Genomic DNA, 25,133 nt, shown 5'->3' on the forward strand with positions numbered 1-25,133 from the left:
CAAACCCAAAGGGAATTTTTAAATGGTACAGCAAGTATGGTTGGTTATGTTAGGTTAGCTTAGAACAGTTTCATTTCTTGTTGTCAATTTGTAATGGATCGGAAAACAAAAACATTGATATATCGAAAAAAAAATCATCGATAATAATGAATGTTCCCTTTATCAGGAAAGTACCAGACATTTTTATTTTATTTGCCTACCGTTTACAGATGGGCCGGGCGGTCAGGTTCTCCACTTGTATGGTTAGTTCATCATTGCGGTCGCGAAGGTTGGTGTTTTCCGTCTGCAGTTTGGCCAACTGTTCAACCAAACTCTGCACCTGCTCACTATTACCCTCCAAATCTTGCACCTGCCAAACAGTAAAGCCGTTAAGAGAAACCAAACTATTTTAAAGTAGATGTGAAACCACCAAGGTTTTAACGTACAAGTTACATCATTTTGCACCGAGGTCAGTGTAAAGAAAATATGATCTTTCAAGAACAAACACTGAAGTTTTACTGAAAAACCTGCATTACATTTAGTCACATTGCGATGTATTACCAAAATAATGATTATGTAACCTAAGAAATATTCCAAATTTATTAACCAGTGTGTGATAATTGTTTCGAGGGAAATATTTTTAACTGTGTGTAACAAACTGGTATTCATCCTAGATTTCAAGATTAACTCTAAATTGCCATGTCAAAATTTTAACTCTAAACAATATGGTTATAGCAAACATAAATAAGTAGAGTTAGTTAGTAAGTAGATTATTGGAGACCTCTGGGAACAGTTGTATTTTGAATATGGAGTCCAGGGAGTGCATTTGATAACAAGTTAATCTGTTGATTAACTTAAAATATTGATATTGATTACAATATGAAATATTGATTATCCTTACTCCAAATTTATAAACTAAGTAAAATTCTAATTGAATGAACGAAGTGAATTCTCATACTGTTGCAAGATGCATCTTTCTGTTGTCTGAAATCTCGAGAATGACTAAAGTTAACTTGATGTGTTGCACAAAGATTCTATACCACAATATCTTGCGACTTTTCGTTGTTGAAAAATATTTGTTCCGTAATTAAGAGAAAATCTTAAAAAAACATTTTAAATTTTGTCCCATAAGATTAACATTTTGAGCTACCTTCTTCTTTTAATTTGTTTACATTTTACGACCTACAATTTTGTCGTTTACTTGAGACAAAGAGAACGACTTAGCCCCTTTAACTCTTTCATCCATAGAGTAACAGTCATACCGTATTCACATTATAACTCTAAAATTTCTGGAATGTATTTACAAAAATACTGGCAGGAGTTAACAAATTATCTACTAAAATGTATCACAATTGATTGAAAAATAAATATTTACATGTTTATTCTATAAGCTACGTTTCTTCAGAAGGCTATATAATAAGTACGACGTGACGGTAAATGATGCCGTGGGTAAAACCTTAATTTAGTGAGTAATCTCCACAATTTGTTATGAAAACACAATTTAAACAGCCTCAGGGTGAAAAATTATAACATGTTGAACAGCTACATGGAGTAACACTAAATCATTGAGAATACATTCATGAAAGATTATTATAACTAAAGAATCCCTTACAAGTGCAAATGATGGAAAATAAATGGTAATATAACTCTACATAAATATGATACCTACTTTCTATCTAGTACAACATGATTTTCTATTTTGAATCAAAGCTAAAAAGAATGTTTGCATTACATCTACTTCAGATACTTAAGATACTTACTGTTTCCCTAATATAAACTATATTAGTCATTCAGTGCTGATTACATAAGCTGATACTACAAATAGATAGAGATGAATCACTAACTGATCTTGGACTAAACTTGGTAACTTTTATGCTCCTAATCTATGAAGTCTTCCTCACACTGGAAATAGACCAAAGCAAATTTTTTTCAGCACATCTAACCTTTCACTACTGTGAGATAAGTAAATAGTAAATAAAAAAAAATAGCGGTCAATGTGTTAAAAACCAACATTATTAAGCAACCTAACAAATATCAGTTTAACAAGACTTATACGATTTGGTGGTACTTCATGCCAGCACCACTTTAATAAATGAGCCCAGTGAGCCATGTGGAAATGGGCTTAATTATCTTTTAGGCCCATGGCGCATTATGCAAACTGCGGGCCTACCTTCTGCGATTCTATTACCAGGACCTTGGCATACAAAAATTTAAGACTTTGCTTAATCATGGTAACCACAGACGTTAGTGAAATCCAGGAGTAAAAAATATCGAATCAAAATCCTAAAAATTGAGAATACAATTTCAGATGTGCTGAAATACAGAACGTTCAGTAAAAAATTGGTTCTTACTCAATGTTCTTACTGATTTTTACTTTATTTTAAATAATTTCTTAAACAATAGGTTCTCAACTGTTAACACCAGAATTGCAACAACGTTGTAAGTATCTCACACGATTGCGGCTAGTTCCGTGATAGTTTCTTGCGATCGCGGCTAAATCGGTGATCATATCTTGCAGTCGTAGCAGCATCCATGACGATTTCTCGCGATCTCGGACACATCCGTGATCATAACTTGCAAATGACCACAGGATTTGTGATTATTTGATTTCCCATGATCATCGCAATGTTATGATCATTACTTATGATTGCGGCAAAGCCAAAATAACCATCAAACCTGTGACTTGTGAGCCTCTCATATTATCACAGCAACATTCTTGATCGTTTCTTACAATTATGGCACTGTCCAAATTATGATAGTTTTTCGCAATTACGATTTTTTACAACATAAAACAATTTGACAATTTAGGGTAGATTTTTGCGATTATTCCAAAATAAAAACTTTCCGATCCCATACAAATTTCACGTACTATTCAGCGATTTTTCCTAGTCATAAAAATTCACAAACAATTTCCGTTTTCCCTGTTTTCAGGTTGGCTGGACACCCTGCTTCAACTGTCAACAGAGCAAGTAGACTTCACGTCATCCTATTTTAAGATCTGAAGTTTGTTTTGACATTAGTTTCATGTTGGGAACATGATAACAGGCTCGTGTGGTGATACTACAAGTCAACTAATGTTCCTTGAATTTTAGAGTAGATTTTACTATTTGTGCTTTACTGTTTGGTTAGTATATATAAAAAAAACAACAGTTTATAAATAGATTATCATGTTCAATTCAGACATTTTTAAAGTTGGTCAAATGACAAGAATAAAATAATAAACAAAATAGGCTATCTACAAAAACTATACAAACCTGACCTTGAAATTTCCTTCAGCTGAGCCATAAGGATAGTAACATAATGCAGTATGTGTAGTAATCTATGGTATTTATTGGTTATGGTTGCTTATACTTATCACGTTGTATAGTATAATTATTTCCTATGTTAGCCTATAAGAATCATTACTTTAGTTTTTTAATATAATGTCCAGAAACTAGAAACATCCAGCACTCTACTCAACTGAAAGACTAATAACTACTCCAGCAATGCTGGGATCCTGCCAGTTGTTTATTTATAACTCAAATGTCTACGTTCTAAACATTTGCAACTGGCCAAGGTATAGTTACACTTCTACTCCAAAGACTTCTTAACTAGTTTAAGGTAAAAGATAATTTATTCACAACAACCATAACCCCCCCCCCCCCCCTCCAATTAAGATTAATTTAAACCACGTAAGTAAAATGTTCATGTTCTACAGTTAGGAGTCGATGCTGTTTTTGATTAAATTAACAATACTCTTTTGAAAACAAAGCTTATTAATCTATTGAATAAAATAAACTTATCACACACTTTTTAAATGAAACTCTATATTTCGGCATAAGCCTTCTTCAGGAACAAACAATAACAAATATATTAGGATTCTACATATATATTTGTTATTGTTTGTCCCTGAAGAAGGCTTATGCCGAAATATAGAGTTTTATTTAAAAAGTGTGTGATAAGTTTATTTTGGAAAATTATTAGCCGTTTGGCAATATTATGAAGAAACAATAATCTATTGTATAGAAATAGATACCTATGTTGATTTAACTACTTCACCAGAAATGTATCGTTAAATTTTTGTATACCCAACAGTAAATTTGCTAGAATCCTAATATTTTGACTGTGAAGGTGACGGATTACAGTGTTGGTTCAAAAGATTTTTCTATCTAACTGTGGGAGGTCAGTGTTAAGCATGTTGTACATATGGATCAATCTTGTGGGATAATACACACAATCCAATCTGATAAAGTTGTGGATCCATTATCTGAATTGAGCCATAAATATGGAAGAGCTTTATTGAGCAAGTATTAAGGCCCGGGTATGGCTATTCTAGCGCTTTAGTTTCACAGGTTGATGCACTGATGGATGATCCCCCAACTTGTCTAATATGTAGCAATTGGTGAGCAAACTGGACTAGTGGAAGAGTGCAGACTTCGAACCCTGAGGTTTCAGGTTCAAATAACGACAATTACCAATGGATTTGATCTAAGTGATAGTGACACAACCCTCTGGGTCTAGCCTGAAATGATGTGTAATTATGGGCTAGTGTCTACGTCCTAGAATGTGAAGGTGGGGGAAAAAAATTTAAAAAATACTAAGTGACCTACCCTCTGCTGCAATTGTTGTATCTGCAGGCCATCCCTCTCAGACTTGTTCTTGTACACTACATAGTCTGCCAGCTGTTCACTCAGTGCTTGGTTTTCTCGCTCCATCACTTCAAAGTCCTGCCAACATCAACGGTTATTATAAACAAGTGTTGATATCTATTTGAGCACAAAGAAGCATTATTCTGCACTACAAAAGTAAACTAAACTTTGCAAATTTATTTATTTCATCCTATAGACCTACAACTGTACTATTAGCGTTCAATTAAAAAAATTTCCTTTCCTGTAACAGCAAAGATAAGTAGTAAGTACCGGTACTCGTTAAATCCCATGTCCAATCAGACTAATTGAAATTCTCTTAGTCTGCAGGTTTCCTGCGGCAACGGTATATCAACTTGAACTTTATTTTTAGGATGGCCAAAGCCATAAACATGATAGAACAGTTGTAAAGTCACTCATAAGTCATTAGGCTAAGGACAGTTACTTTAACTGTCTTTGCAGATAAGCTTCAAATCATTACAGAATCAAACCATCAAACCAACAAGATAGATACCATACTCATTATTGGTTATTTTAAAATCTAAATACCGGTACATAGTGTAAACTAGATAAAAATCTAATCCATTTTTGATAGAGAAAGTAACAATATTGTAAACAATAACAACACACAATATGGCAACCGTAATATTGACTTTTTCTCAAAACATCTGGAGACAGAGAAACGATTAAGGATAAAGAGACAGACCTCTGAAGAAAGCCTGTTTTCCGCTGTTTACAGTGATATAAATCCAGTCCAAATCAGAATTAAATTGACTGAGTTAAAATAAATTACGTAACCATCTGCACTACCATCAATGCATTGACACTTGACACCCCAGAGCGTGTCCCGTCTTCTGTCTTTACCGTTGATGAATCGACATTTGACACAAGTAGATTTAAAGTTAACTCAACCTTAGTACCAACTGTTCATACAACTTGGATTGAAAAAGGACTGACTTGAACCTTTGGTTTCCACAATTCACTCAACTCAAATGTATCATTTACGTAACACTCCCACCTGTTGTAGGGTGTTTAACTCCGCCCGAAGTCTAGCCTCCTCCTCCTGCTGCAAAGCCAGTTTCTGTTCCAGTCTCAGCGTAGTGGCAGTCAGCTGATCTCTGTCTACAGCCAGCTGTGCGCTCAGCTGTTTCACTTGCTCCGCGTGTTTCTGCTCCAACAGCCTGAAAATCATAGTAAATGTAGCCTGTCGAACAACTTTGAATGGCAAGATAAGAACAGCAACAACACCAGATTAACAGGAATAAGGTAAAATGTGATTCTTCCTCTCTTTGAGGCTAATCATGATATAACTTGGAATACACCAAGTCAACTTGACCGCCAACTCTCTTGACAATTATTAATAAAACAGATATTCTCTCACTATCCTCCCTTATAATTTTATAATTTGCCTTGATTGATTGTTAGAAAAAAAGTTTGAAGGAGAAAAAATATTATGTTAGTTGAAAGAAAAGAGTAGGCCTTATATAGGAAAAATGTGTGATTAGATTTTGCTTGGAGGATCAATACAAATGTACGTTTAGGCACAGACTCAAAGTAAAAAAAAGTACATAAGTTAAGCTCTATTGAGTGAGAGATAAATTAATGTCCAGAAGAAAAACTTAATTAAGTCAAGAACAAGAGCTCGCCCCGTGGTCGAAAACTCAACCAAAAGTATGTTTTGTGCAAACATCTCTATTTTCACCCCACTCTGTAAATAAAACATGATTTAAATTTCTTCCATGACCTTTCTCTTGGCACAATTTGTGTGTAAATCTAGTCTATTACAATACTAAAATGAGGAACACTTAAATCCTTTTAACACGTATTCACAAGTCTCTGGACTTACTTGATCTGTGTCTGTGAGGCTCTTTCCATACGTGCGTGTCTATCATCCACCTCCGTAGCTATCAGTGCAGCTCTCTGATTGGCCTCCGCCAGATCACTGTGAAGTTTGTCTCTCTCCCCTGTCATCTGTTCCAGGCAAGACCTAACAAGCAGATTGTAGGTGAAAAAAATGTACCTACCTAAAAAACTTACTGTATTTCAAACACAGTTTGTAGCTTGAATATAATTTAGTCTGATTATGAAATCAAGACGTTTTCAAGCTACCGTTGGATTTACCTTGGTTGAAAACATTCAACAAGAGTAAAAAATAAAGAACAAATTCTAATGGTCTCACAATAATTGATCAATCTTGGCATTAAGTTCTCATGGGTTTTGCCGCGATTACAGAATACAATCATCTCTGTCGCCGAGACCGCAAGATATGCTTAAGAATGTTGCTACAATCGCAGGAGACACTCAAAATCACTAAGAAATATGTGTAATAATAATAAAAAAAAAAATCAATTACATGTTATCAACCAATGTTAAACCTCAAATTAGCAATGTACAAATACCAAATTTGTAAGGTTGGTAACAGAACAGTACCGTTTCCTGACTGGAATTATACACATTTTTACTTTTAGACAGGACATTGACTTTGACTTCAAACTGGTGTTACCCAAGCAAAAGGGAGTCTACCGAACAATATTAGAAAAAATATGTTAACATTTTTTAATAAATAACTTCTTGATCAGCATTGTACGTGTTATTAAATTTACAGAAAGTAAATAAAGATACGTCTTATAACACTTAAAACACATATTTACGCTTATACTGTTACTCACAAGACGGTAAATATACAAAAGATGGTAATGGTGATCGATTTCGATTGGATACTCCAATCATCATCAGACCCAATAGGCGAAATGTATATGTACCATCTTTTGTATATTTACTGTCTTGTGAGTAACAGTATAAGCGTAAATATATGTTTTAAGTGTTATAAGACGTATCTTTATTTACTTTCCGTATTTTTTAATAATCATAGCAAATTATAGTAGGCCTAAAGATAATATTTGGCTATACCTGGTCCACTTGAGCTGTGTCTGAGCAAGCACAAGGGCGGCAGTGAGGGCGTTGACCTGAGGAGAGACACTGGCAGTCTTGGTAGCCATGGAGCGCACCTCCTCCTCCAACACAGCTGACAGTGAGGTCAGGTTGACCTCTGGGTTGGACACACCGAGGTCAAGTAGCAGTGATGCAGCGTTGACGACTCCCCCGGCTTCCCACAGGTCTACTAGGCTCTCACTGCTCACGTAACTGGAAAAAAAAAATCAGAAAGAGACATAGAAAGTCCATTTTTACAGCATCAACACTAATAGCATTTTCAATATGGCAATTTAAACCACTTTTAAGGAAAAGCAATCCTGACCTATGAAATATTTTGTTCCAAAAATGGAACTAACCCCTCTCACACTGAAGTCCAAGACTCTACTAACCACTAAGCTAGCAGCACACCAAACACTCAATCACACCTGTAGATTAAACATATTCGTTTAAGTTTTTTTATCGTGGCGATCAACTGAAAACTGAGTTAATTTGCCAGTGAGTTCAAATGTTTAGGCCTACTTTATTTCTCATTTAATTGAAACTTTAAAACTATTTGAACTTAATAGCCTAAAGATTAATTTGCATATTAAGTTATAGCTTGCACTCTGTCTCTAAATTAATATCAAAGTTCTATCATCATAACTTATTTTATATCAAACTTACCATTGAAAATGAGACATCAAATACAAAAAAATTGAGCATACTTCAAAGGGTAGGCCTACAAATAAAGAAGAGATAAATAGTTTTTGGGAGTCAATTAATGGTTATTACGTGAAATTTACAGGTGTTACAAAATGGGATGGCTCAACTTCACAATTTATATGAAGCTATTTAATCAATGGATTGCCTCTAAAACAGTGCAAAAAGTCTACGGCAAATGAGTCTACTACTACGGAGTGCATAAGGACAATACATTTTTCCAATGATTTTTTTACAGACAGCAAATGAACTGACCCAGAGGAAGTGACGTCCAGGCTGGAGAGATGCTGATGTTGGAAGGACGAGGGCTGAATGTTCCGAGGACTATCACTGTCTGCGGACTGCGTCTGCGTGTGTGTACTGCGGAACAACTCCAGGAACTCTTCAAAACTTATCCTCCCCTCAGCATCCACGTCCAGCTTGGCAAAAACCTGCTTGACCACCTGTTTAACAAATCATTGACTGATAGAAAAAGGTAGTTAACTAACTGGGAGCTGACAATTTTAAAAGCTCACTTGTTAACATAAACTATAGTCTAATATTTTTTCCTCCCTTCTAATAGACTCTTGGAGAGTCTCTACTGTAAAAATGGAAAAGGGCTGCTTTACGACCATTTAAATTTGTAATGACCATTTTTGATAATCAAGGGAAGGTGGCAGAAGGGAGAGGTTTAGATGTGTATGAGTTTTTAAACCAACACCTACTAACTTGAAGAATATATAAGACCAAGAGCAATATTAGGTGTGATAGAGCATAACAGAGGGTTCAAGCTTATGAGACAACCGCACGCCTACAGCTCTGGTATGTTGGGGCCGAGATGTACTAGTATCGAGCAAGGAAGAGCCCAAATACATAGCTTATTTGTATAGCAGTTGTAGCGCACAGGGTATTCCTACCCCGTAAGAGCACTGTAGTACAGGATGACGAGGGAGGAAAGGAGAGTGGACAGGTACAACGAATAGAATTGGCACACCAACAAATTGTGCTAGATACCACTTAAGTGTTTCATTAAATGTATCCTCTGTTTCTTAATTCTTTGTGGATAGTCAGGGATGAAAAGATCAGAATCCACAAATAGCTTCGACATAATAGAAGGAAACAAGAAGAAATAATCCTTAGGGTGTTTATAGTGATAAAAAGAGATGTACTGATACCAAAACTTACTGATTCCTTATACCAATACCAGAAAAATCTATCCTCGATTCTGAAACAATTTTTTATTAACTTAACAAATCTTCTATATGGTTCTGTTAAAACAAACAAACAATCCCTCTAGTCTTTAGGTCCTAACACAAATTAATTTTCGGGTAGCCTAATAGGGTGTTTTTTATGTGAAAAAAATAAAGCAGCAATGAAACTAACAAGGCCTAGTTAAAATTTAAATGTAAACCAGAAACATCATCATTGCCTTTTACGAGGGTGGCAAAATAACAAAAATCCTGTACGTTCACGGAATATGACAATTGTCTTCGGGGATGGCGGCAAAATCCTGAGTGTCTCCTTCAATAAAGGGAAACATCATCACCATCTTCCACGATCGTAGCAAAAGCATGAACATCTCTAGCGGTATCTTGTAGACATTATCATCCTCTTCGGTATTCATGGAAACGATAATGTTTGTTGTTGTCTGCAATTGCGGTGAAAAAGTGAATTTTTTGACCCCGGAACTTTTGATGATGTGTCAGGTATCGTTATCGGTATTGGCATTTAGACAATCAATTCTTGATACCAATGGTGTCCAAGAATTGGTGGTATTATTGGTATCGGTATTGAGAACTGGCACATCCCAAGAGAGACCAAGTGGAAAACTCAGGTGATGATTAGATAAGGTTTGAAGTGAAGATAAAAGAGGAAATTGTGGATGAGACAGAGGAAAAGAAACTGCGGAAGTATGGTAGAAGAAGAATCATTAACAACATCCAGGAAACAACCAGAATCCTCCTCCGTAGGAAGATATGTTCGTATGTATTAATCAGCTTACCATTTCTCTCATTATAAACATTGTTCTAGATAGCCATATCATGCTGTACCTCATCTGCCATTTTCTCCATGCCAACTGCCCTACACACCAGGGCCAGTTCTGTTGGGTCGAGGTATCCATCAGTTCCCACTCCTAGTTTCCTCCAAGCCTTGCGTAGCTCTGCCTCTCCTTGGCCCCTCGGTGACTCAATCTCTGGAACGGTTACAACAAAGCTATGAAATAGATACACTCACTTGTTAATAGGTTAGTTTTAGATTTTTAAAGATTAAATTTAATTAGGGATGGACGAGATTGGATTTTTAGTTCGAGACGAGACGAGACGAGATTTTTTATTTCTCATAAAATTTCGAGACGAGATCGAGACGGGATTTCCCTTCTCATACACAACGGGAAATGCACGTTCAAAATTTTTACCTGATTTTGTAACATTGTTAGATGACTGTTTAAATACAAAAATAATGATAATAGGCAAGATTTACAATCTTTTATTAAAAAACATCAGCATAACATTTTTTTATTAATCACGCCTAACTTATTAAAAATGCCTACGATTAGGAAACATAGTGATATCAGTTAGGATAGAGTTCAACTTATCCTAAAATAAAATAAATCATAAAATAAAAGCAATATTAATTTTTATAAAATAGTTACTTGTTTTGACTTTTTATAGTAATAAAACATTCCTCACACTGCTTACACTTAACAAAACTTCTCAAATGTTATTAAAGTAATATTATTAAAATTATTAAAGTAATATTTACATTTAAAGAATTAATTAAATAAGAACGCCTTCGCAATGGAAACGCAACTACAACACGCTCCTGTATTGCGGGTATTGCATTGACTTTCTGCAGGCGTTTTTAATTTTTTTATTTTTTTATTTTTTTTATTCTCGTCTTGATAAAAATCTCGGCCAAAAATAAATCTCGTCTCGTGTAACGAGATTTAAAATTTCCCGAAATTTCGAGACTTGACCATCCCTAAATTTAATTGACACCAATATTACCAGTTCTTCGTGAAGATTTTACAGATAAGTTTTAAGTTTGTGACTACTTGTCATGGTCGTGTAGAGATCTTCGCCATCTCCTGCAATCACGGCAAACATCTTGTCCATACACAGCAATCAAGGAAACATCATCATAATTTTTTGCGATCACAAAAACATTTATCTTATCCTCCGCAGTTGTGGCAAAATATTGAACGTCTTCAGCAGTGACAGAAACAGCAACATCGTCTCCCATGACATCTAATATGCTTCTCAGATAGTTCAACCTTTTTACTGTTCCGACCATGTGACTGGGACGGTCCTGTATGTGACGGATTAGAGGGGTTGTAAAACAATAAATAAATCCTGGGGGGCATCAATGTTTGAAAAAATGTATGAAAAAATACAGGGTGTCTAGTTTATTTCCATTATAAAATTCAAGACTAATTCCAGACTTTTCAAGACTAATTCCAGATTTTTCAAGACTAGTTTTTTCAACAATTAGTGGGTGTTGATACCAAAATGTATCGATTCTCGATTCTTGATACAGTTACCAATTTTTATAGCTTAAAACCAAATTTTCTAAATAATACTACACCAGCCCCTGTCTTTGTCATAAAGTAGTATTATGATAATGTGGTGTTTTCAAGTTAAGAAATAATGCAGCAATAAAAAATTCTAACTAGCAAATTTGGTTTTTTTTTCAAGAAATCTTCCGCGTACCGTACGTTTAGACATCGTCATTGACTGCCGCAGTCACGGAAACGTTATCGTCGTCGTCCGCGATCACGGCAAAATCATGAACATTTCCCGCGGCCGTGTAGACATCATCATTGACTCCTACGGTCACGGAAACGTCATCGTCATCTTCCACGGCCGCGGAAACGTCATCGTCGTCCTCCGCGATCGTGGCAAAATCATGAGAACATTACCATCGCCCGTGTAAACATCAAAGTCATCTCCCGCAGTCACGGAAACGTCATCGTCATCTCCTGCGGTCACGGAAACGTCATCGTCGTCTCCCGCGGCCACGGAAACGTCATCGTCGTCCCCAGCGGTCACGGAAAGGTCATCGTCGTCTCCCGCGATTTTGGAAACTTCATCGTCATCGTCCACTATCGCGGCCAAATCGTAAACATTTCCCGAGGCCGTGTAGACATCATCATCATTGGCTTTCGCGGTTACGTAAACGCCAGACGACGATCGATTCAAAATAATGAAAACTCCCGAATTTGAAATCAAATTTAAGACTAAATCCCGACTTTTCAAGACCATTTTGAAATTCAATACTAATTCCCGAGTTTCCCGATTTTCCCGACTACTAGACACCCTGAATATATAATACAAATTTTGACTTGACTAGGTTTTTACAGACCTTCTTTGTCCAAAATAACAGCCTGTACAGAAGTTGGCGTAATCACAGAATCTCTTTCGTTCAAATCAAAGTCGTCAATTAACAAACTGCTTGGCTTTTTCTGAAACATCACAAGTTATCAGTCGATAAATAACAGCTGAGACATTAAAATTAAACTAAATTCAATAACAGTCACAAACCAACAAAAAATCTAGCTAGTTCTCATTTAGTTCTAGACTAGCTGTGTGCCCGTTCTACGCACGGGGATCTTATCATAGTCAGTTAAAACCTTCTTATATAAAGCACAGCAGTTGGTTTGCATACTTTCAGATATGCTGACAAAACTATTTCTTCGCAAATACAGTATCTGACAGTTTCAAGCCAAAACTAATGCTTCGCAATTAAATGTCACCCGGATCTTGTTGGTCCATATGTTATATCCAATGATTAAACTAAATAAACGGTATCAGCATTCTGACACATACTTTCTCCCATAAGTTTGTCAACAACCTTTATCATGTGTAAGCGGTGAGAGTAAATATACGGAAATGGGAGTTGTACAATTTTGTTCAGAATTTAAAGGACTATAACATAATGGTTAAAAGTATTTAAGGTACTACCTCAACCTCTTAATTTAACACTTTATTCGGGTTGACATTTTCATTATCAAGGCGCTCTTGTCCTTTCCGTGAAACATTGAGAAACAAGGACATTAATGCGTTACCATCATACATACACACGAAAATACCGAACTTAATTAGGGAATCTGCTACGCTTTAAGCATAAAAAAGTACATATAAAATTAGTACTTGAAATCTTTGTTAATGCCATAAAATTTGATCATAACAATTTATATTTGCTTGGACCGGAGATGACTCGAAATTCTGTTGAAATGCTATCTGAATCGGTTAGCTATATGAAATGAAGTACAGTAGGCCTACTATAGACGATTTAGATTGGTAATTTGTAATAAAAATTACCAAAATAGGCCACGAACTATTGATACATAAACAACGTTCAAAGTGTTTGAACAATTCATGATGGTTTGCTGAATAAATGTTCTACTAAAATGCGTTATAGTTTTCTTAGCATAACATTTTGGAATCCAGATAGAAAAAGCAAAAATTATACAGTTAAGACATCAATTAAATTGAATAGGCCTACGCCTGTAATAAATAAGGTGCAACACCAACGATAACTAATTTGTAAATTATTAAGGAAATTGACAGGAAAGCAGGCTTACCCTTGTGATGTTTTATGTGTCTCTATGGACTTATTTAAAGGTAAGCCTGCTTTCCTGTCAATTTCCTTAATAATAAGATAATTTGTAAATTACTGTGATGTGTTGGTACGTAAAAATGATTCTTGCTGCTACTAAAGGTTAAAAGGAAAAGAACCAGTACCGTACCAAAAACCAATGTTCACAGTTAAGAACTGTAGTACAGCCGACCAATTATATGCGTTAATCAAGGTTATTGATCTTTTGGTTTTGGTTTTTCTCGTAAAAAGTTATCAGCAATCAAAGTTATTTTCCATTAATTGCTTTATTTGTACACAACTCTTAATGTAAACTTATCGGTGTCAGTTTGAAAAAAAACCTTATACAACATAATTTTCTGTTATTTAATAGATTACATATTCTCTAAACAATGGTTGCTGGTATATATATTAACATTATAAGGAAATGTGACAAAAATCACACAACGTTGGGTTTTTGGACATTTATAATTTTATTTCTTAAGTACCTAGGTAGGCCGTGTATTCTATGGAAAAGTAGTCTACCGGTATCAAGGATCGTTGTCGAAAGGGTTGTTATAAATAATTGGGTAAGCATACGTACCACACGTACCCAAGAGAAGGGCTATGGGCCTATTGGCTGTATGGTCCAGCGATTGCATCACACGGTGAGTAGGAACTATTGACTTTATATAGTCAATGGTAGGAACAGAAAGTGACACATTGGAAAATCGAGTTCAGCATCATCCGTAAACCTCTGTTACAATCACCCACTGCAGTTGTAATTTTTTGCTTTACACTTTACACAACCGCCATTGAAGAGCCGTCAATGAGTGGAACATTGTTTCTAAGCTATTGGCGACGGTCATTAGTAAATTTAAGTTTCCCAGCCGTATACAACACTGATTCAATCTTGATTCAATGTCTTCTTTCTGGTTATCAAAACTCCAAAACAATTTTATACACATATTTCTGGTTCCTGACCTGGATGATGCCTAGTTATTTAAATTACGGTTACACTATATTATTCCACTTGCGATTAATTAAATCCTTTATGTAATAAAAACGTTTTTAATCTCACTTGGATGGGATTTGCCTTCAAAACGTGATCGGAAATGGTTGTGGTGTTTGTAAACAACATTTGTAAACATTTCAGTGACAGCTAGAAAAAATAATCTTGATCCGAACAGCTGTTCGTTGTTTCATAGATGATTATGTGATACAAATTGGAAGAAAACTTGACAAAAATCGCACAAAACTGCATTTTTGAATGTCCGTAATTTTAATTACAAAGTAGTGAGACCATATTTTAATGGCTAAAGACACTCTCGCCATTCCAGTGAATACATTAAAATGACTTGGGTCTTGATAGGTACTCTCGTTTTCCTGGAGAAGATTGCGTAAAATGCCATCTTGAGTGTGACAGACAGACAGACAGACAGAAATTTAGATGAGACTTGTTTCGGCTTCTTTAATGTATAAAACGTAAAAATAACCTAAAAATGTATGATTCTGAGCAATGTACAGACAAAACTCTAATTTTATTTATATAGACTAGAAGTGATTTGGGTTTAATAATATAATCTTGAAAATAAAATATATTCAGATTAAATTATGCAAAATATCTGAGATTAGAAGTAAGCTTTCATAGCATATGCAAGCTGAATATGTTAAAATTAACAAAACTTGTTACCTTTGTTGAAATATTGTCCTCACAGAGAGGCAAAAAAGGATCTTCATTTTCAACATCATTATCATAATTCTCATCATCGTCATCTTCTTGATCAGTACTTTCTGGTCTTGATCTGCGCCCATACTTTTTCTGGCCAAACACAAATTTTGGGGACACCTCCCGTTCTGAAATTGTGAAACAAAATTTTAAATGTACGGGTAATTACTATTGCTTGGTTAATATCAACTGTATTAACTTTAGATAGAGGTGAAATTGTATGTGTTGCGGCCAAGATCCAATTCCTGCATTGTTAGATGTAAATTTAATGATCTTGAAAACTTCTTTAATTGGATATAATTGTTACCCATCAAAGTCTTGTCTTTATATAGCGAGTTAACTAGACAGGAAAAGTAGAGACAGCCAGTTGTTGATTTTAAATGTAATTCACCACATCACTTGCTGTCTGTTAAACCCGGGTAAGTAGAGAGACTGTATGTGTACAATAACTAACTTAAATATCAGCCTTATATTGGTTGAGATATTGTTGCACAATTCATAAAATTTTCAGGTTTCACTGATGGGGAACAAGTTGGCCTAGTGGTACAGAGCAAGTTTTCCAATCCCAAGGTCCCGGGTTCAAATCCCACCAATCACTGGTGGATTTTACCTAAGTGATAATGCCGCAACCCTCTAAGACTAACCTGAAGTAATAAGTAACAGTTCCACGCTAGGGCCTAGACTCCTAAGATGTAAAGGTGAGCTAAAAAAAATAATTTACTGTCAAGTTATATAAGGTAACTAACAACACCATATTTTACTATGAAATAATTGTTGATTTTATTACTTAGCCTACAATAAGCATTATGTTACACATTTAAAATAAGAAAATCCTAGACATCGCACACTGACCTGGTGAAGGTTCTCTGTCCGATTGTCTACGGGAGGCAGCAAGCAATGCAAGCAGTGCGTCTCTGAACTGTTCAAATGTGAAGGCCGGCAGTAGACATTCCATTAGCTGACATCGGCCATCCTCCAGGTGTAACTGGTCACATAGCTTCATCAAACCATCTGAGTCGAGCTTGCCGACGCCTCTCACATCACAACTCTCAAACACTGCACGTAGTTGCTGCTCATACGGGTCTGTCATGGTCACTGTGTCTTGGCTCTGTGAATGAAGAGAGTATGTTAAACAAGATGCTCCCCAGTGGAGGAGTAAGTATCTTTAGGCACAATAATTTTATAAATATTAGGCCTACATATTTGGTAGACACAAGAGCAGAGTTCAAATACCAGTAAAGTTAATGTTCATTTCATTGCATTGATCACCAACAGCATGAATATTAATCCAGATAATTACAACACCAAAGTAGGTTATTGAATTCTTAACAACAAAATATTGAGCCTTAGGCCTATATTAGGCCTAAATATGAGTTCAGAAAAAGTCCTACCCTATAAAATGATTTTGAAAGCAACAACAAAATAAACTATTACAACATTAATTATTATTATTATAACAATAGTTGACTAGGCCTACATGAGACAATTATATTGATAATCTATTAAACTATATAAAAAACAAATCAAATACTTTATAGTTTCTTTTTAAATGGCAACCATACAAAGTAGGTATTTTAAGCCAAGAATGAATGGAGATGAGTGTAGGATGAGTGGCGCGATCTTGTAGTCTTGTTAGTGACTAAGGCCGACATTCCTTAGACACAGCTGTTAATTAATAGCCCATAAAGCTAATGCCAACTAAGGGACCTACATTTTATAGTGGAATCCGAACCACATTTTTGCCTTGGTATATACGAATTGGTCTAATTATCAGGATAGTACTACGGATAGTCGTAGTACTCACTCGTACGGACATTAATCCACACCAGGGAGTATGCATCCCTATAAATATCCACAATTCGTGACCTCCTAGTAGCTGGATTACAGGACGACGCCACAGGTCCCTACTAAGATTAGGAGTAACAATAAAAAGAGAAGATGAAGCTATCAAACAGGCATAACTTAACAAAGCCAAGGTTTCTTCCGAAGCTCTTCTTCTGAAAGACGGCAACTGTTCATTGAAAGTCAACTCGAGATCCACTTAATTTCCAAGACACTGTATCTGGGCAATCCAAAATGTATGGAGGAATTTTTGCCAGGTATAGCCTAAGTGAACAAAGTAAGTAGGCCTAGGCCTATCCAAAGATCGTGTTGCTCTAGTATAAGGAATTTCCTGCAGTAGGTTGTCAGAATGGATCGCACCATGGACTAGCTTAGAACTGGAAAAGCAGGTCAAGCAGCTTGGACTGAGATTGGAGAGGTTGGACGTTCAAGCGCAACTCTGAAGCAGCTCCAAAATTGGTGGAGTATGATAGTCATAGCTCAGGTACACACCGAAACTCGATGGAAGTGTTTGGTTTGCCTAATTGAGCCTTTTATGCCTTAAGTTAACTGTGTTAAATGTCACCAACATTATGAAACTCAAGCCTATTACCTTAGCAAAATTTTCCAACAGCTATAAACATGTTTACAGTAATAACTACAATCAACGACTTCCCTGCTTAGTGTGTACTAAGCAGGAGTCAGGCTCTCTCGAACTCTGAAGTGATATCCACCCTCACAATACTAGGAGGAAGGACGACTTGAATGTACCCTATGTTAGATTAAGAAAGGTCCAATCTAGCTATTGTATACAGAGATATAAGTTTTTTAACAAACTCCCTTGTACAGCTCGGAACCTGCCGGAGGCAAAATTCAAAATGGGGATAGAATCTCTTCTTTTGGCAAATCCAATTTACTCATTCAAAGAGTATTTTTGAAATTTCACCTGGCCAAGTAAGTAAGTTTTTTTAGCCAATGAGTGCCAATGTGTGATGATAAATAAGTTTTGTTTTTGTTTTTCAATTCTCTGCATGGTGTGTTGCAGGCTTAGGCTAAGATTTTGATGTATTGACGTTTCCTTGTACATATTATGCTTTCAGGAAATAAATCATTCTCATTCTCATTCTCTTGCTCAGAGTCCTCAGCCCAGGACACCAGAAGGGAAACTAAAAACTCCCAAATATCAGACATTCACTTAAGTTATAGCCTACATATCCTTTAAATCACAATTCAAAACCAAACAATTATAAGATGGGGATGCCACTATGTGTGTATTTTTACCCAAATATGAGTGTAGGATGACACAATCTTTTAGTCTTGTTAGTGACGAAGGCCACTATGTTCCTTAAGACACAGCTGTTAATTAATAGCTCATACAACCAATGGCAACTAAGGGACCTATAGTTTATAGTGGAATCCGAATCACATTTTTCCCCTTTTAACTAACAAAATGGTCTCATTAACAGGCCGCTCAACTGGACTTCTCCTGTGAGAAGCCCCTCCCGTCCAAGAAGAAGGTCTCCCTGCTCACTTGAGTAACCACACCCCAACACATATGCATATTTATCTTTTATCGTTGAAACCTGCTGAGTAAATTCATTGTTATTAGGTACTCTTTTAGTTTATTCTTTCTGTTATTACTATTTGTTATTACTTCGTTATTACTTGCTATTACTATTTATTATCACTTTGTTATTACTTTGTTATTAGGCTACTATTGTTATTACTTTTATAGTTAGTATACTATTGTAAATGCTATCTCATATTGTAAACACATATTTTGTAAAATGGTGCAATCCGTTGGGAAATAAATAAATAAAAAGGATAGTAGGTAGTGCATATAGTTGTAGTACTCACTAGTGCTAAGGTTAATCCACACCAGGGAGCATTGCATCCACAGAGCATGCCTAATATCCACGATTCATGACCTCACAAGTTTAGTAGGCTAGCTGGATTACAGGACAACGCCACCGTTATCGTGAGAAATTATCTTGCATTACCAAATACCAGTTTTCGTTACATTTCAAAATGTCTGCGAATTAATGGGTCCAAGGCTCTTGAGGAAGCTGCGTAGACATCAGAGGCTCCTTTCGCTGTAGTCTATGCTCTACACCTACATGTCGGACAATTTTCCACTGTAGAACTAATGTCGGTTGAACAGCCTGGCCACCAAAAAGATCCTTGAGCACGCCGACGATATTTCACTATGCCCAAATGTCCCTCATGTACTCTTGATAAGATTTCTTTTCTCAAGGCCTTTGGAATGAACATCCTCCTTTCCTTAACCCTCCGAGCGTCACTCGTCGAAAAATCGACGCGCGACACACTTTGTGTAGTGTCACGCGTCGATTTTTCGACTCACGAACATCGTTTCCGGCGAAGGCTCTATGACTGACTGAATCGGATTGAACTGGATCGAGTTAGGTATCGTTCTTTTTGTTATACTCTACGCTTTCTCCAGAGGTCTGTCTCTAAGCACTTTATGTTCTCCGAGCCGATCGTAATTGTAGCAGACAGCTGACGTGCGTATTTGTAAATAGCTAGGTTACCCTCGGACCGATGACTGATGTGTTTTATTACGTTTATCATTGTTTTAGTGTTAAAAATCAAAAGTAGTGATATACGTGGTGCATTATAAGAAGATTTAAGTGATTTTGAAGGGCTGGTTGATGATCCTGAAGAAGTAGGTAGTGATATTGATGTAAATTATCAGCCAGATTCCTAGCTATGGTTAGGCTATGCATTCTTAGCTAAACGCTATGTACTGAAATCTGTTTTTTGCCCATAACTTATTTATTTGCAAATCTACTTTCTTATATTATTATATATTTGTAATCCTCATAAAATTTAGAACAAAGTGGCTATTTTCAAATATTTACAGGCCTATAATTTATACAATTTCATTGAGCGCAAACTTATTTTTTTTTTAATTTTTCAAAATATTTTTTTTTACCTAAAAATTTTTTTTGAAACAAATGTTCCTTATGTTTTATGTATAATATTGAAGCCCATGATTTTCCAAACAAAATGGTATATAGAACAGTAGAATTAACATTGTTTTAAGCTTCTCAGATCCGTTTTAATAAAACCTTGCAAATGCGCCAAAAATAGGCGGACATTAAGACATAAGACATAAGACATAAGACATAAGACATAAGACATTTATTAATCATTTTTTACATATGAAATGCATAGATAGGTCAAAATGTTGGTTAATACATCTCGTATTCAGTCTTTGAGTAAATAAATGTATAAATATTTACTCAAAGACTGAATATGAGATGTATTAACCAACATTTTGACCTATCTATGCATTTCATGTATAAGGCCTAAACTATGGACACTCGGAGGGTTAACGATTAATCCGTGACTTAACAATCTGTCAATGAATAACTAAGAGTGTTGCAAAGAAATTATCCTTAACAAAGGACAGAGGAGAAGTAGGCCTAGGCTAACTTATAATTTGAGTTATGGTAGGTACCTAACTTAGGCTAGCCTACATCATGATCAGATCCTTTCGTTAACATAGAGAACATAGAAAAGAAAAGTAACGATCATTCCATGGCTGCACTTTAGTTTACGTCCTAGGCTACATTTACTATTAGGCCTATACATTAGGCCTAAGTTTAGGCTATACATTAACTACTATACTTGTCAGCTAATTATAAAATGAAACTACTCTAAACTTGGCCTAACCTTAACCAAACTGCAGTATGTGAGTAAATGTAGGACGTAAACTTAAGTGCAGCCCCTTCCGTTACCTAACATAACTTTATCACAGTTCCCCAGTATGACTAAATCTAGGTTATTGTGGCTTTGAAGGGTTAGGCCAATCCTGTATTTAATTTTTGGATACCTTAGGTAGTCAACTGCTTCTTCAAGCATCCACATAGCTTACTTAATAGATGTAAAGGTTTAGAGTTAGGCCTAGCCTATTGGTTTAACTAATAAGGAACTAACTTAGACCTTCATCGATTTCAGAACCTTCTCTTTGAGATTTTTGCCATTGGCTAGTTCCAAAATGTAAAACTAGAACCTATGCCTGAATTGGGCCTATTAAGGCCAAGAGATGGATAGATTATTTTGATATTTTCTAAAAGCCTAAAATGTTGTTGACCTATTCCCAAAATCTGTAGACCTCATGAAAAGGCTTTGGAGGTAACAAGGGCCATTAAATCAGGTCTGGTAAATCTTAAATAGGTTAAAAGGTTAACAATAAGCAGTAGAGTATGGTTGACATGAAATTACCTACCTTATTTTCCACATTACCGTGCAACATCTAATCATTAATAATTTCTTGGGGAAACAAACAGTTTGCTATACAGTGTATCATGACTAAAGATGATATGTATGTCTTAAGAATATTGTTTTAAACTATAGATACTAATAAAGGAACTTCAACTGATTTTCATGAGCAAATGATTGTGTAAGTAAATTTATCTTGAGCCAAAAGTAAGTGGTAGGGAGATACACAGACACAGTACAGTATTAATGGAATAACATTTAGGCCACAACAAAAAAATGACATAACGTAACTAACCAAACAGAATAAACCAACCAGCCATCGACTCGAGCCAACCGCCACATGATCAATTTACTAGTCAAGTCAGCTGTTTCGCTGTTTCAGAACTTTTTGATCCTTAAAAAGAGTCTTCAAACAAAAATGTAAGCAACAGTCATTGCCATTGATTTTAGTAGTACAAGTGGTAGTGGTACTATCCATAATTAGGAAATAATATTTCCTACATAATATATTACATCGATATAACTATCTATAATCTATATACTAATAGATATATATTAATTATATTATGTTATCAAAACATAGCGTAATGTAAAATGGTAGTTTTTACCAAAGTGTGTGTACTTAAAGGAAGAAAACTTTATACTCAAATTCATTTGTGGAAAGAAATACATTAAAGATTGACTAATAGCACTCGGCCAGTTAATATTAAAACTGTCAGGCTTAGCAATAGCAGGCAATTGTTAATTATTAAGAGAGACTGTGTCAATACACTACCCATTATATAATTTTCCTTTTGTACTGTACCTATCCTATAGGTATTGTGTTGATCGTGTACCTACCTACCACAGTTGGAATTTGGAATACGCCTGTGGAATTTTTGTAATGAAGTAAAGTCTAACGCTTTTAGTTATGAAAAAGCGGCCCATTCAAACCCTTTAAAAGTTTTGTGAATGTGCAACATACTCCCTTGTCTATGATTAAAAACCCATCCTTCCCGCACCAAAGTGTCTAAGGAATATGTCGGCCTTAGTCACTAACAAGACTAAGATCGCGCCACTTATCCACACTCATATTTGGGTTAAAATACTCACATAGTGGCGTCCCCATCTTAAATAATTGACAATTGATCAAAAAAGTCCGAGACGCTAACCACTAGGCTCGCAACCTGCCTTTTTTATTTCCCTTTTGTGGTCTTTATAATATAATATGTTCAGCTGTTCTTCGTTCTTTTTTATTTTGCAAACAAATTGCAGCAGTTTACATTCTGTTCACTGTTGTTCATCCAAACTAGAACCTCCCTCTGTTATCTTTTTTTTAATAGTATTTTACAATACAATTACAAACAACCTGTGTTCTGCCATTGATTCTCCAATCGATTCTGCCAATATTTAGGCCCATTAGTGATGTCCTCCATGTATGGAGTGGGGTTTGATCTTATTTAATCGGCGAGGTTGTTCATTTCAATAGAAATTTGTAAGAGAATCAAAGATTACATTCGGGGTATCATTCATATTGACAATATTGTTATCTCAAAACTCCTTTCAGACTCCGCCCCAGTGCAAGGCCCCACTAGAAAAACGTGGGGCCTTGCCCATTGGAGTTTCCCATGTTAACCTTATGGGTATTCACATTTAAAAGGAATTAAATAATTTTGTCAGCTGATTTGACCAATAAAAGTATTATATGATATTCAAATAGCATTAAAAGTTATAAGGTTTACCAACAGGGTAGCAGGCATAGACAAAAAGAATGAAATTTATTTAATTCTTTTTGTCTATGGTAGCAGGGCAGCACTATTATATTTTTTACTATTTATATTTTTCCATTGTGATAACAGCTAATTTGAAGTAAGCAGCATCAAAAAGCTGTGATACACTGTAACGAGTTATTTTTCCTAGGGGGGTAAATATTTGCTATTTGGCCGCGCACCTATTGTTGGCATCAGCAAGCGGCGGTGGCGAAGCAAGCGAGCGCCCTTTGACCCGGCTTATCGGTGCCGATAAGCCTGGGATATCCTAGTTTCTCAGGATAGCCTAGGACGGACATTCTAGTGGTGGATCTCGGACAGTCAAGAAGTGAGTGATTTGGGAGACGAGTGGCGTGTACGTTGGTGTGACTGGTGAGACTGGTGGACAGTGAGTGTCGGTGTAGAGTTGGGTATTAAGACCCACTACTGGTGAGTGGACGACATTCTTTTGATTTTGGTTAAGGAGCCGATATTATTAGTTTGATAATATTATTATCTGATTTTATTGCGAGGGTTAGAGTTGTAACCGTGCTGGTCAAAGCCTGACGGTAGTTAGGATTTATATTAGTCAGGAATAATATTAAAGTGTATTCCTGACGGTTCTGGGCAGGTGCTAGAGCGCAAATAATATAATTTAATCGACTGTAGTAGATATTATTTTGCGTTGTACCTCGAGTTAGTTATATTACTAATAACTCTGAGGCCCGACAAACCTAGGCTGCACGATTTAGCGTGCGTAGTTGGAAACACGTGGTCAGTAGGCTAGTAGCTAATATTATTAGCCGATTAACAGAAGCCCAGCTAAGTAACATAAAGTTGGTAGTAGCAGTAGTAGGGTTGTTATTGTTTATTCATTTGATTATTTTAATTTAACCTGAACAGCTTGCTTAGTAATCCAACACGTTAGCTTGGTAGCTTGGTAGCTTGGATAGCGGAGTACCGGCTATCAGATAATATATTTATCTAGTGTTTGGAACGTATTTAATATTTATTTATCTGTTACTAAGTAGCTCAATAATTTAATAGTAGTGCGATTGCCATTTAGCTTTGCTTGTTTGGCTTGGTATTTATTGAGACCAGCTACTAGTGGTGTAGTCACTCTACCTATAGTGCACTTGTATTGTTATCTGGTATTATTATTGAGTAAACTGTTTGGTTGTTAGCTTGGGCCATAGAGTTGTGTATTGGATTATAGTGGCCTAGTAGACCCCGCCTGGTGATAACACGCGTTGTGGTTTTTATTGGCAAGTCGTCGTGTAACTCACCGTGTTTTAGGCACTCTGGGCTTAACTATTGGATAGTTAGGACGAAGCCCGAGTTGCGTAGTCAGCAACGACCCCCTAGGAGTGTGGAGAATCGGCGTAGGCCTGGTAGTGATTATTGCACGTTTGTTTTGGTGACTTGTTTTTGACTTGTTCACAGTGCCCGTGTATGAGCCAGTCCTATACCGGTTAGACCCGGCTATTGGCCTAGTGGTTTCCCTGACCTTATCGCAGACCCTGGAACTTTACCCAGCCATCGTAGGCTGAGCTATCCCCGGCAAACGGTTGCGACGACTGCACTTTTAATATTTATTTTTTTTCCAGTGCAGAAGGTAGCGTCGCAAGATGGCGCCTGCGAACAGGGACTGAGGTTGGCAGTGGTGCTGAGTTGCTGACGTATTAACGGCGCCCGAACAAAATAATTTTTTTTTGCAGATTTGCTTCAGACTTGTGCAGATTGGCTGCGGACCTGAGCTGTTGAGCAGAGTTCTAGGCAGACCTGCTGTGATTTTATAGTCGGTTGGGTAGGCCTAAC

The 25,133-nt window shown here is 36.2% G+C and overlaps 1 protein-coding gene across 1 annotated transcript in view; it reads right to left on the reverse strand.

The window, feature by feature from the left end:
- The window catches only part of LOC128985341 (blastoderm-specific protein 25D), a 42,547-nt gene extending 20,742 nt beyond the window's left edge, over positions 1–21,805 (reverse strand). The window contains exons 1-11 of the mRNA XM_054404757.1: positions 21,596–21,805; positions 16,375–16,630; positions 15,487–15,650; positions 12,579–12,678; positions 10,268–10,410; positions 8,493–8,680; positions 7,515–7,748; positions 6,451–6,591; positions 5,623–5,785; positions 4,569–4,685; positions 201–349 (exon numbers count right to left, since the gene is read on the reverse strand). Of these exons, the coding sequence (XP_054260732.1) occupies positions 201–349; positions 4,569–4,685; positions 5,623–5,785; positions 6,451–6,591; positions 7,515–7,748; positions 8,493–8,680; positions 10,268–10,410; positions 12,579–12,678; positions 15,487–15,650; positions 16,375–16,630; positions 21,596–21,622 (1,682 nt within the window). The 5' untranslated portion in view covers positions 21,623–21,805. The remainder of the gene's footprint in view (positions 1–200; positions 350–4,568; positions 4,686–5,622; positions 5,786–6,450; positions 6,592–7,514; positions 7,749–8,492; positions 8,681–10,267; positions 10,411–12,578; positions 12,679–15,486; positions 15,651–16,374; positions 16,631–21,595) is intronic.
- Between the last annotated feature and the right edge of the window lie 3,328 nt (positions 21,806–25,133).

This window comes from Macrosteles quadrilineatus, unplaced genomic scaffold (assembly GCF_028750875.1).
Source record: "Macrosteles quadrilineatus isolate MER2022 unplaced genomic scaffold, UCM_ALF_1.0 Scaffold_2__2_contigs__length_208266976, whole genome shotgun sequence".
Classification (NCBI taxonomy): domain Eukaryota; kingdom Metazoa; phylum Arthropoda; class Insecta; order Hemiptera; family Cicadellidae; genus Macrosteles; species Macrosteles quadrilineatus.